The 12,815-nt window shown below is 40.6% G+C and overlaps 1 protein-coding gene across 1 annotated transcript; it reads right to left on the reverse strand.

The window, feature by feature from the left end:
- Positions 1–7,014: 7,014 nt before the first annotated feature.
- LOC108572224 lies at positions 7,015–7,865 on the reverse strand. Its single transcript, XM_017934423.1, has 3 exons — positions 7,668–7,865; positions 7,489–7,580; positions 7,015–7,383 (listed from the first exon to the last, which is right to left on the reverse strand). Exon 3 carries the CDS (start codon positions 7,360–7,362, stop codon positions 7,015–7,017), a length of 348 nt encoding a protein of 115 aa, XP_017789912.1. The 5' UTR covers positions 7,363–7,383; positions 7,489–7,580; positions 7,668–7,865.
- Positions 7,866–12,815: the final 4,950 nt, after the last annotated feature.

Below are 12,815 nucleotides of genomic sequence, written 5' to 3' on the forward strand. Positions count from 1 at the left end.
TTATTTTCTCATTAAGGTTATGTTTATGGCCATGAGGTTATGGTAAGTTGATTGCTTGATTTGTTCTGTATGATTGAATCTTCAACCTAGACCACTGCATTTAACTGGAATTCTAAGGTATGCAGTTTACGTTGCTATACACGGAAGACGATTGTTACGAGAATAGTGCAGCTTTACGACAAAAGCTCGTAATTCCAATTACGAATGTCTGATCGTCGCGAAGAAGGTGGCGACTAAAACGCTCCGTTCCTGCGTTCCGGCTTTATTAGAAATCGATGTCCAGCGGTGTTTCGGTCGTACGAAAATGGCTCTTAAAAATACATTCGTTTTCTCGAATAATCTCTGACGGAACAAGGTCCGCTATAACCTATCGTTCAACACAAAAATCATAGTGCTATTACCAACTTTGGTGGTCTGTACACACAGAGGGTTCATAACCTCCATAAGAAAAATAAAACACGACCTACAATAATCTACATAAATAACCTATATTAATAACGTAGAAGAATAGTAACTTAAGTTAGTAATCAATATAACCATAATCAACATGCAACCTGTTAATTGTTCAATTTATAATACAGATATAACCCGTAGAACACACGTCAAATATTTCTTCACAAATCAAGCACAATTTTACTTGAACCGTTTTACAAAGAAGTAGCAATGTAGTCACGTTGCAGCAATAGGAGCGGCATGATTAAATATAAAAGTTCTCCATTACGAATATTATTCCGCATCGGTGACAAATTCATTGATTTCGATCACTTAACAGATTGCAATACCAAAAATGCCTCTGTTTCACAATCGTATGCCATAAACTCGGCCAACTTCAGGCTGTGCAGCCTCAGTCGAAACTCGAACCGATCTCGATCGCCATGCATCCGAATGTCTGTGCACGCAGCTGCAACTGATTGCTACTCGCTCGTCCCATCACGGTTCCCCCACCACCGTCGCCGATTCAGCCCGTCACAGGGACGCCGGGATATTGAATTCGCTGCGAAACTTATGTTTGTTTTATTCATGCCGAGCAACGGGGCCCGCCGGTTCGTGGCCGACGGGACACCAATGATTATGGGTTATCGATGCTGTTCGACGTCGCGGCCGCTTATGGGTATGCAAAAACGCCGTGATATTGGCCCAGAGGAAAAATTCGGTGTTTGACGAGCCGTGGGAGAGAGACGAATTCGTTTTCGTGTCACGCCCCCCTCACCCCCTCCCCCAAGTCTCAACCGTGGTGGATGTATTTAGTCGTCGGTCGAATCGAATGGAGTAATTTTTCGTTCTACTTCGTCCTGTTTTTTTTTTCCCCCTTCCATTTCATTCTTTTCCGCTGTTCTTTTTTCTTTCTCCATTCGTATTGGTCGTCGTGTGTGCATGTGTGTGCGTATGTAAGAGGGAAAATGTTCGAATCAACTTTCAGAATAGACGGCTTTTCGAATGGGAGCAAGGTTTCTCCGCAACGATACGATGAAACGGGGAAATATTTAAACTAGCGTGGAAAGGGCGCGAGAATCGGATCGTACCGGGGGAATTGGATGTATTTGGAAAATTGATTGATCGCGATGGAAACGTTCTGCTGGTTTTTAATATCGAGAGGGAAGTATTAACGAAAGAAAGGGGGGCTTTCGTTTAAACGACGGACGGTGGGATTTTGCGGTTGCTGTCGTTCAGAGGCAAACATGGCCGGGGCGATCGCCATTAGCGTCACGAAACATCGAGATTGACCGGAACAACTCTTGCAACTTTCTTTTTCAAAATCTGAGTCACGAGTTATGATCGTAAGAATTCCTGCGAATTGTTTCTATTTAACTAATATTAAAATACTCGGCCGTTGGAATTCCACTCATCCCCCCTGCCGTAAAAAAAAAAAAAAAAAAATGTACCAAGTCAATCTGTCGTCCACGAATGAAAGTCTATCTGCCGTAGTAACAATAATAGTGAGAGGGGAGTCGTTCCCGCTGAGGCAGCAGGTGAATTTGTCTTCCTCGGTGGCCGAATAAAAAATCTCGCTTAGTACGCTCGATAAAGGGGAGGACGGCACGTAAAAATGTAAAAGCGCCGGGGGAATTCTTACCTGTTTGGCGGACAATAATGTCGCGCCATTGCCGTAACGAAGTAACGACAATGGATTATTAGCTGTGAAGGCAATATCCTGTCATCTGTTTCTATATAGTAGCTAGGTCGCACGAAATGGACCTACATTTTCTCTCTGCTTGTATCTTACGCGGCAATATATCACCAGCTATCGACAACAGCGACATCGTGTAATTAGAAGGTCGTCTCGCGTCTTTTGGAAACGCGTCACAACCTCTCTAAATAAATGTGTCCCTTTTTTACCGACGAATTAGGGTTGCGTCGGCTACGGAGACGTTCTGAAAAACGATATAAATGGTTACTATTGCGAGACGCGAGATGGACTTTTGACTAACTTGAATCATACGTGATAAACAATAGTCTTCGTACACCTTGCGAGATGGGTAATTGTCTTAACCAAACTTTTCGTTTCAACTCAGAATATTTGTTTTTATTCTTGTGGATATTATGTGACAGAAGAGTGATTCTCAAAAATATTGTGATACTTGGAATATGGAAGCCTCAGCACTACCTATGCCGCAGAGTATCGACAAAATGAGGATGTTAAAAGAAAGATGAAATCTTAGAATATATTCAGATTCGTCAACGTGCAAAATAATAATTATTTTACAACGGCATTTATTACTCTACGAACATTTTTGAAGGAATAAAAGAAGGAATTACGAATATATCGCGAAAATGACCTCTTTATAAAACTGTGAAAATACTTTCGCAAGCGACTATGTATTTTTTAAACAAGTTAAAAACAGACGTTCGAATTCGTTGAATTTGATTTCCGTTATATTTTTTTCCTTTTTTTTTTTTTAGCGGTGTACGCGTGTGTGAAAAAGGGAAGACAGAACAAAGAGGCGGGAAAAACGGGGGAATTTGTTTCGACAACGGCGATGCATTAGTGATGCAAATGAAGTTACGTCGTTGTCGGAATTTTTATGTGTTTTTCCACGCTGGCCAGAGCAAATTTTGGCTCGCTTTCAAACCGAGCCGCCGTACGTGGCGAAATCATCGACCAGACCGGTGTGCTTTTATTTTCTCGTGGCTGTCTCGTGTTCGCGATTTTACGGCATTCACTCGCAGTATAACCTCGAAAAATCACTATGGACAAAAGTGGAAGAAAATTCGCCACGTTGTTTGTGTTGCCTGTGTGTTTAAGTGAATTTAATTAAAATTCATTCGCGTTACAGTCAAAGTCGTATTTACACCGAATTACATTTGTTGAAATTTACACGGAGATATGCATACATACATTCGTCCAACAACCAGGGAAATTTATGGAAAAGTGTTAAAGAAAGTATGATTTTAAATATTGCTCCTGCCGATTGAAAAATGACGCGTTTATGCATATACGTATACGATGCAAAATATTTTGTACATCTCTCGCACATTTGCCACCTCGTTAAATATACCATCACGTGCTAAACGTTATCTTTCTACAACATTAGAGCTGCATTCGATAAATCAGAAATATAAAACTCCTCTCCCCTTCCGCCTCGCAAACTCGTTTCAGGACATTTATTTTAAAATAAACACGAATTAATTTCACGCGCTGTACTAGGAAGAAACGTTGACGGTTACTGCTCTGAACACTGGTTTCAATAAAAATGGTTAATTGAGGTGAGGTAGCATAAATGAAGTTTAAATTTAAACCAGAGGGAACCCAATGTAAATATAACTCAAGCTGTAACAAAATTTATGCCTAATCCGAAGGTAATTCATGTCAATCCAGACTTAACTCAACGCCACACCTAATTTAAATTAGGTAAACTTTGAAACGGACAACATCTAATCCGGCTCGAAACCAGGTTGAACCTGATTTAACTTAAGCCTAACCTAAACACCGTCTAAATCTAACCTAACGCGGTGCTAACTCATCCTGAACTTGGTCTAATCCTGATTTAACTTTCACCTAACCTAATTCACATCTAACTTGGACTTAACTACAGTTAGTCACTGAACCGTTCGTACACTCTTCAAAGAAGAATAACTTTTTTAAAATTGGACCAAACGGCTTGAGCTTTTTTGAGAAATTAGAAGAATTAGTTTACTAGATGACCTGTAAAAAGAATTTTGGAAAAACTACAGTTGGTCGCAATCACGTAGAAAATAGTGAAGGTCGCTTTTTACAACTTTTTTATCTGAGCCTGTAATGAAAAGAAATACATTTTGTAGATTTATGCCAGCTATATATATGTTTAAAATTTTATCGAAATTGGTAAAATTTGATCGAACCAACCGCGAATTTTCGCTAGTCCTCATACAGGCTCCCATTTAAATATATAGAACCTCTGACCTAAGCCCCCCCACGGGTCAAAGACGCGTGTCTCCTAGAATACCTTACCGACGAGTCCACTAGGAGGCCCAAGACGAGACGTCTCACAACCTTTCCTTTTCCGCCTAACCTCTCTAGCATTTTCCTTCATCCCTTCAGATTTATTACAGTTATAGGCAGAAGTCGTGAAATACTGCAATTTTCACAATTTTTAACCGTTTGTAGCTCACAGCAATCTTAACCGATTTCGACGAAAGTTTCAACATGTATGTATATATGTAGCTGACATAACTTTACAAAATGAATTTTTAAAATTTTTTTTACCTGCTCAGATAAAAAAGTTTTAAAAGCGACCTTCACTATTTTCTTCGCGATTCCGACCAAATGCAGTCTCTTCAAAATTCTTTTTACAGATCATCTATGTAGTAAACGAATTCTTCTAACTTCTCAAAATAACTCAAGTCGTTTGGTCCAATTTAAAAAAAGTTATTCTTTTTTGAAGGGTGTATGAACAGTTCTGTGACTGACTGTAATTCAAATCTAATTATAAGATTAAATAAAGTCAGTGGAAAATTTATTTTCCTAACTAAATTTAACCTTTAATCGAAACAGACTCTAATTCACTCGTGACTCGTACATAAATATAAATCTAAAAATATATAAAAGTTGTTACAAAAAGAAAAAAGCGAAATAAAAATGCACAGACACATTTTTTTCTCTAAAACCAATCCAACAAAGAAACAAAACTGGCGCCAAGTTTCTTTCACCAATGAGAAATCATCGGCGTTTCAATTAGACACAACGTGTACAATATGGCCGTCACAGCAATGGATGGTTGGGCGTTCGTCGTGAGCGTGGTGAAAGTAAGGGAAACGCAATACCGGTCGTACGTATTATGAAGTCGTCGTCGTCGTCGTCGGCGTCATCGCCGTCGTCGTCGCCGCGATATTGTGCGCGTCGGAATTGTGTCGGTGTGTGGGCGGGCGTGTGTGTACACGTGTAACTCGACAAAGAATGCAACCACGAAAGCGAAATGCACACGCTGTACATAACAGCGAGGCGCAGACAAATGTCGATGGCGAGCAACAAGTGTCGAGGGGTCTTTACTTCTGACAATGAGCACAAAATCTGGCTGACTCGAATACGCGAGTACAAGCTGGAGGAGGAAAAGGTGGAGAAGCACGGGGACTCGTCGCAAAGCTTCCACATTCACAATTAGCGATCACGCAAATTCGGCTCTCCTTTCATTCATCGTTTAACTCTCTAGCCGCGTGTAAATGTGTCGTGTTCCTACTTGTTGTGTCTATGTATTACTCTGTCCTATGTGTACGTGAATATTTGTAGGTTAGAGAGTGCTATACGTGTAATCGCGGAGTTTTAATTCAGAGTCGCGGTATGTCGTGTGCCACGTGTCACGCGAAACAAGCATGAATCAACTTATAAGCATTGTAATTGATAATTGGTCAGGAAGGGGAGAGTGTGGTTAATGAGCGATTAATGATAAGTGTTGCGATCGCGTTCCGTCGGCCACGCGCGGAATTTTGGCCGTTTCTTTCGTGCCTCCCTCGCGTTTGCCAAGAAACCTCGATGCCTATCACGATCAGATATCACGCTTCTCGTTTGCGACCGTCATGAAACCATGTGAAATTGAATTTGCTTAGAGAGTGTAACCAGTGATAGATTGAACGTTGTTTTTTCGTCGAATTGAGGGTTTTTAGGTTATGGGAGTGTTTGTTTTGGGTACGTGCGAGACGATGACACAATGACTGCCGCTGTGTTGCGATTACGTATATGGATCATTTTTCTGTTTACATTGTAAACTGTAGCCATATGGGTGCGTTCACATTTTTTAACGATTATATCTTGTTTTATGTAGTTGTTTAAATTGTATTTTGCTCATGAAAAAATATTTTATCTGTATTCTGCAGTTTGTGTAAAAAAAAAAAAAATGAAAATTGACGAAGTATGTTTACTTTCTGCCTCATATTTTTTACTTTATCGCGAGTATTCAGCCGTCTCGTCGAAGCTTACGTAAATCAAGCCTCGTTCGAGCAAAGAACGATTTCATTCAGAGATCATTTCACATTTCATTTGACGGAAGATTCCATGGTCCTCGTAAAATTACACGGGACCTTTATTCGATAAGTTTTTCACATTTCATTTGACGCAGGATTCATCGGTCCTCGTAAAGTTACTTCCGCGGAACCCATCGTCCGATAACTCTTTTTCCCTTGGTGTTTTATTCGCCGCCATATTCCCTTCGAGTCTCACGAAACTCCCGCGAAATCACTGTTCGATAATCGCGTCAACGCTAACCTCTCTCGAGATAATCGAACATGACATGGTACGATCTTTCGTGTGTATAACTCGTTTCAGAATGGCAACAACGTTAATTTTATATGAATATCCTTCGTTGTATATTGAAATAAAACTAAAGATAACAGAATATACGATAAACCTTTCATATAGTGTAATATATAAGACGTTTCAAAATCGAAGTAAGGATTTATTGATTTTATGTTTAAAAATATAGAATCAATTAGATACAGACGTTTTCAAAATAAAATTAACAGAATACAAAATGAAAATGAAGGTTAGTCAACTACATATGAAAATAAACGTAGGATTAACAAAAAATGAGTGAAATGAAGAATTCAAAAAACTAAAGAGCGGCAGTGTCCCTTTATGAAAGTTTGATTAGCAGGACATCTGCGTGGTAGGTCTATCAACATCCTGTAAAATGCGTCTATATTCTCTGTGTTTGGCCCTTCCGTAGTAGTCGTGGTGGTTGTACTCTGAATCCAGAACGGCTGAAAAATGGAGTTCACTCTTTTGCCAGTTTCATTGATTTTTTCTCTCACATCCTTCACTATTCCTTTAGTAGCCTGGAAGAGCTTAGAATCCTCTGGAAACACTATGTCCTGACAGGTCCGCTGACGGGAACTAGTTATCGCGATGAGCAAGAACAAGCACACGTAAAAACGATATACTTGGAGCCCCATTTTAGTACTGTTTCAATGGACCTTGAAATAAATATAAATTATCACCACAAATAAACTAGTCTGTATGATGAAATTAAAAATCAACATCCGTGTTTTTTTTTGAAACGACCTGTACAAACTGCCTACCTTCCCAATGACACTTTTAACAAAATTTCTCCCCGGCACTTCGATGTATCAAATTCACGTTTAAGGTAAACGTTCACCTTTTATGAAACAGCCTATAGTAAGATAAAAATTAATAAATAACCTCTCTCACACTCGTGAAATCTCTGTCCACAGATAATTGACCGATGAACGAATATTACATTCAAGTCACCTACGTGAAGGTCATCAGTCCACCATTTATGTAACAACCTGTAGCGAAATCAGTGCACGTAACTAGACTCACGGCAACATGTACTGACAATTACTAACGAAGTTGTTGTCTAACAGTTATTCAACGATTTATTATCAGGACACAGTTGATGCTTTTTCCTTTCGCGACGTTCACAAGGTCTCTCGTATGTGGTACCCCTTTCCCTATAACCTGTCAGTCTGCGGTGTAGAATGAAATAAACAGAATCCAGGTCGCCAGCGTTCGCAGACGAAGTAACCCGTGCAAATACTACGATTACTCTGAGAAAGAGAGAATGGTTAGACGACGACGACGGAGTTGCGAGAGATTGTGGCAGGCACGGGGAGAAGAGGGGAAAAGTTAGACTGCCAGTCTCCCAGCTTCGTTCAGCACGGCGTATCATTTTTTATTGCGGTCAAGAGAGCACTCTGTTATCTGTAAAGAGAATTTGTATCGGGATAAATTGTTTGGCCGGATATCTCCTCCGACCCCGTTACCCGATCCGTTCTTATCTACCGCGACCCGTTTCGCTTCTTCTTCTTCCTCTAGCGTGTCAGGTTACCTGTTCATTTAATCAGCTGTTCCTTCGTTCTGCCATGTTGTGTTGTAGTTCGGTCGAACGGTGGCGCTTTCTGGCGGTGTCTCGCAGATGAGTGTAAATGGCAGACAGGAGAGAGACACGCGGGGCTTTGCGTTTATGGGATTTGCAGGAACTAACCTGTACGCGGAAGTCTCGGCTCTGTGGAAACTGTGTGCGCGCGGAGGTTAGGAATGTTGTGAAAAATGTAGTGTGGTGCACCGTGGAGAGCAATGAATGTACTATAATTTATTATTTGTGGAATTCTTTATTCAACGAACGTTGGCAGTTAATCATATAATTATACAATGGATAACTTGAATGGTTTTTACGAATGTCCATCACATGGAAAATATCATATATCGTCGACAGTAGCGTCATCCAACAGGTGGTACGCGAGTTCACTAATGAAACAAGACTTAAATCACCCGTTGAGGAAACGTTAACATTCACTGAGAAAAATTCTGAAAAACCTCGTGGTACAATTCGTTCGAAAACAACTCTAACCTATCAAATCACCGTGAATCGAGCATTCGTACCAGACACACTCGTCACACAAGGTTCAACCCACCGAACGACGAGTGGATTAATCAACGTAGCGGCTTTGGAAAAACAGCAATGACACTCGTGTACCGAAAGAGGTTCATCCACGGCGCGGTTGTTCCTTTTCAGGAAGCGTTTAGCGGCGTCGGATCGTTATTACGTTTAATTGGACGTGAATTGAAACGGCGACAGGCGGTGAGGAGGGAGAAGAAAAGGGCCTTGCGAGAGCTTTCACACGCTTTCCTTTCGCAAAGTTTAACGCTTGCACGCTCTTTAAATATGTGCGGCCGTCTTAATCGCTGCACGGTAAAGACCGGCTCGCCTCGAGAGTCCGCTCAAGTACTACTTTTCTTCTTCTAATCTGCAAGTAAGTTGTCGCGCCTTTGTGGCTACACGGTTATTATAATGTGGCCGCGTGTGGGTACCGCTGCGCGCGCATAAACACCAACATGGCGGTCACACGGACGCGGTGCTAATAGCGTCGCCTGGCAGCTCGTGGAAAGACCACAGGGCGTCAATGTTTTTCAGAAAATTAAGGAATGATCGCATAGCGTTTTACTGTTGCGACCAGGGGATTCGTGCTTGAATTTCCAGCGCTGCTCAAAGCTTGAATATTCTTTTAACACTGAATCCGGACAAGTTTCTCGCGGAGAAAGGCGCTTGAATGAGAAAAGGATAAAGTTTTGTGTACAAGTTAGCGAGACTCGTGAGAGAGAAATTAGGAAAGCCTTGGTAAACGTGTGTTGAGAAATTGTTTTAGAGATTATCGATTTGAATTAAATTTGGTATTTGATGACAGAAACTTCGTCACGTTGTAGGTTAACACAGATTTGTCGTCAGTATCGAAAACTTTGAAGACAGACATTTTGTTATGAATCTTAACGGCGCAACATAACCTAACGTAAAATTTAATTATGAACTCCAGGGAGCTAAGTACTTAGTGGATGACAAAAAACCCTTCGTGAAGTAATATTTTATTACTCTTAACTGCTTTCAACAATAAGTGTATCTATATTCGTAGCGTTTCACGAAATACAGTTTAGTTTCACCGAGACACCACCACTTAACGTTCTAAATATTTCACAGGATTAATTAAAATCGAACATCGGCGAAGGTTCGCTAAAACTCCGGTCCAATCTAAATACAAGCATTTAGCTTGACCGTCCGCACGTCTTTGTTCTAATATATGTATACATATCACGATTACATTTTCTAAAAATAATGAGAAAGTTTTTAATAAAAAGCTCGGACCCGTGAAACGGCCGTTCGCGGCTCGGTGATTTAGCGTTAATATTAAATGAGTAAGAACACGTTTCAGAGGAAGTTTTTAATAAAAGTACATTCTGTTGGGAAATTTTCTGCTGTTTTTTGCTTCTCGAAGCTCGATTAAATGCGCGCGCGAACATCAGCCGAATTACTACGTCGAAAGCAGCTCGCGACAACGTGCCGTACTTAAATTTACACAATTTCACGCTTAAATTACGAAACGAAGTAAAGATGCACTTTAAACGGTACTTTGTTCCACTGAAATTATAAATAACGCCTCATCACATCATATTTATATTTACACTTTCGCAGAATATTTATTAAGATACCAGTGATCGCCAATGTTTACGACGATTCGCTTGCGCAACACCGATAATCACATTATAGAAAGAAAAAAGTAAATAATTTTTAAACGTTCTATCGTTTGCTGTATAATTCTTATACAGGACGTGTCAAAGTAATAACGATACAACCGTTGAACACGTAGTCATTCACTATCGATTATTTTCATACTAATTTGTGAACCGAATTTTTCCCAGATTTTCATCGCTCGTTTCGTAGCCCGATTACCGGAACACCCTGTATAAAGTATCAAACGCACAATGCCAATTGTATATTTTCCTTTCAATTATTCCGAATGGGGAACGTTTAAAAAATTTCACGAACTCGAAACCGCCGCGCCGTCGGAAATCTTCGTTGTTTCGTCGTTGAACGACGAGAGGGCGCACAGTCGAAAGTAAGTATAGCATACCGAACAAAAACGCATCGGCACGCTCGAAGTGTTCCATAGAAGCGTAAGAAATATTTTTCCAAAGGATTTCGTCCGGGTAGAAGTTTGCGCATTATTTCTCGGCTTTCTGTACAGCTACGCTGAAAGGAGGAGGAGGTGGACGGAGAAAGAGAGAGGGCAAAAGAGAAGGAGGATTTTATCCCGGACTCAGTCATGTGCAACAAAGGGGTATTGATATGGGCCGTGCTTGTGAAACGGGCCAATAGCTGTGGCCCGCCATTGTCACCCGCGGCCAGATCTATACCGAAGATATCTGCTGTATTCTTCCAACTACAAATTCCCTGGTCAATTTTTTTTTTTTTCTCTCCCTCCCTATCACCGCCACGTATCTTTGCACTTTCTGCCAGCCAACGAGCTAACCAGCCAGCCTTGGCAATACGTCGATTCCAACGGTGGAACATTAAACGCGCATAAAGGCCAACGAGAACAAAGCGGAATCCGTTCGATTTCTTATTACGAAAATTCACTCGGCGGCTTTGTCACCATCGGCTCCTCTTTTGCGTTCCGGTAAATCGTTACGTTATTCGAGTACTTTGATTAATTTTATCCCTTCGCTACCGTCGTTGTTCGTTTGCAGAGTGATGTCAATTTTGCGGGATACTAGTATTTTGGAATGTTGTACAAGGTTAGGTTAGATACTGTTTTGTCAGTCTGTGCTTGCGGAGGTTTGCGGATCAGGAATCACTTTCTTTTGATTTTTAAACGATAAACTGTGAATTTATGGGTCACGAGACTTCTCGATTTATAGGTTAGAAATTTGTGAGAATGAGAGTTCGATCATCAAGGATTAATAAATTATCAATTTTACGGGTTCTCAATATTGAGCGTGAACGAAAGATGTCCTCGAAGCTCTTTCTCTTCCAGTTACAGCAACTTCTAGCGCACTTCACGTAGCATCGATCGAGCTGTAAAATACGGAATAATTACTTGGACTTGGACAAAGTGTATATCGTGAACGCGGCGTGAATAATTTCGTGTCACAATGAATCTAATAACCAGGATGAATGATCAATCCGCTAAATCTGTTATCTGTATCAACGATCGTGAATTATCATAACGAAATCCGTGCAGAAGTGGATGTTGTTATGTCCGTGACATGATATTCAAATGATGAACAGATTGTAGGTCAGCGTTGAATATTTTATGAGTTGTTTGGATGGTGAAGTTGAATTTATTACATAAACTCCACACGACCACGAGCTTGCGACATGATACTTGATGTTAAGGTGATAATACGGTTCGTTACGTTCTACAGAATTTATAACCCACCATCTCCCCCATTCCCCTTCCCTTCTCGTTGCAACAACTTTCGTTCAGAATAATAATTAAATAGCCGCGGCCTGATTAAAGCGAGAGCTTCATTTATCACCGTCCTCCTTTTGTCTCGATCGTTTTTCCCGTCGAAAAGTTTCTCCCCCTCTCGAGTCTTCCGAAATTTTTACCTTCGACAGAGTATCGAGCCCGGACGAAAATTCCATTAAAATTTCACAGCTCGGTGTACGTAGGCTTGATCGATTCGAACACTTTCTTACCAGAAAACGTTCCAAGTATTGCGTTTACGTAGCGAGAATTTCGTAACGTTTTGCATGATCGATGAGCCTCCATGTAAATGCATATTCTTTTATAAGCTAAAGTACATAACCTTTTTTGCAACACGTCTTTCTTCCTACTTTTTTTTATCAGAACGTAGAACTTCAAATATGTCAGAATTTATAGCAGACGAAATAACACGATATTAAAGATTCAAGATAATTTATTCGTACGCTGCTGCACTGGTAAAGTGGTTAAATAATTGAGACACACGAGGTTAGGATACAATGTCGTCGACCTGTATTACTTGTTCGAATAGCATTTCAATTTCGCGAAATTTTCTCGTGAATTATGAGCACCAGATAAAATGTTACACGAAGGGGCAGCATTATGACACTTCGTCGGTAATTCGT

The sequence above is a fragment of the Habropoda laboriosa genome, unplaced genomic scaffold, assembly GCF_001263275.1.
Source record: "Habropoda laboriosa isolate 0110345459 unplaced genomic scaffold, ASM126327v1 scaffold65, whole genome shotgun sequence".
NCBI lineage: Eukaryota > Metazoa > Arthropoda > Insecta > Hymenoptera > Apidae > Habropoda > Habropoda laboriosa.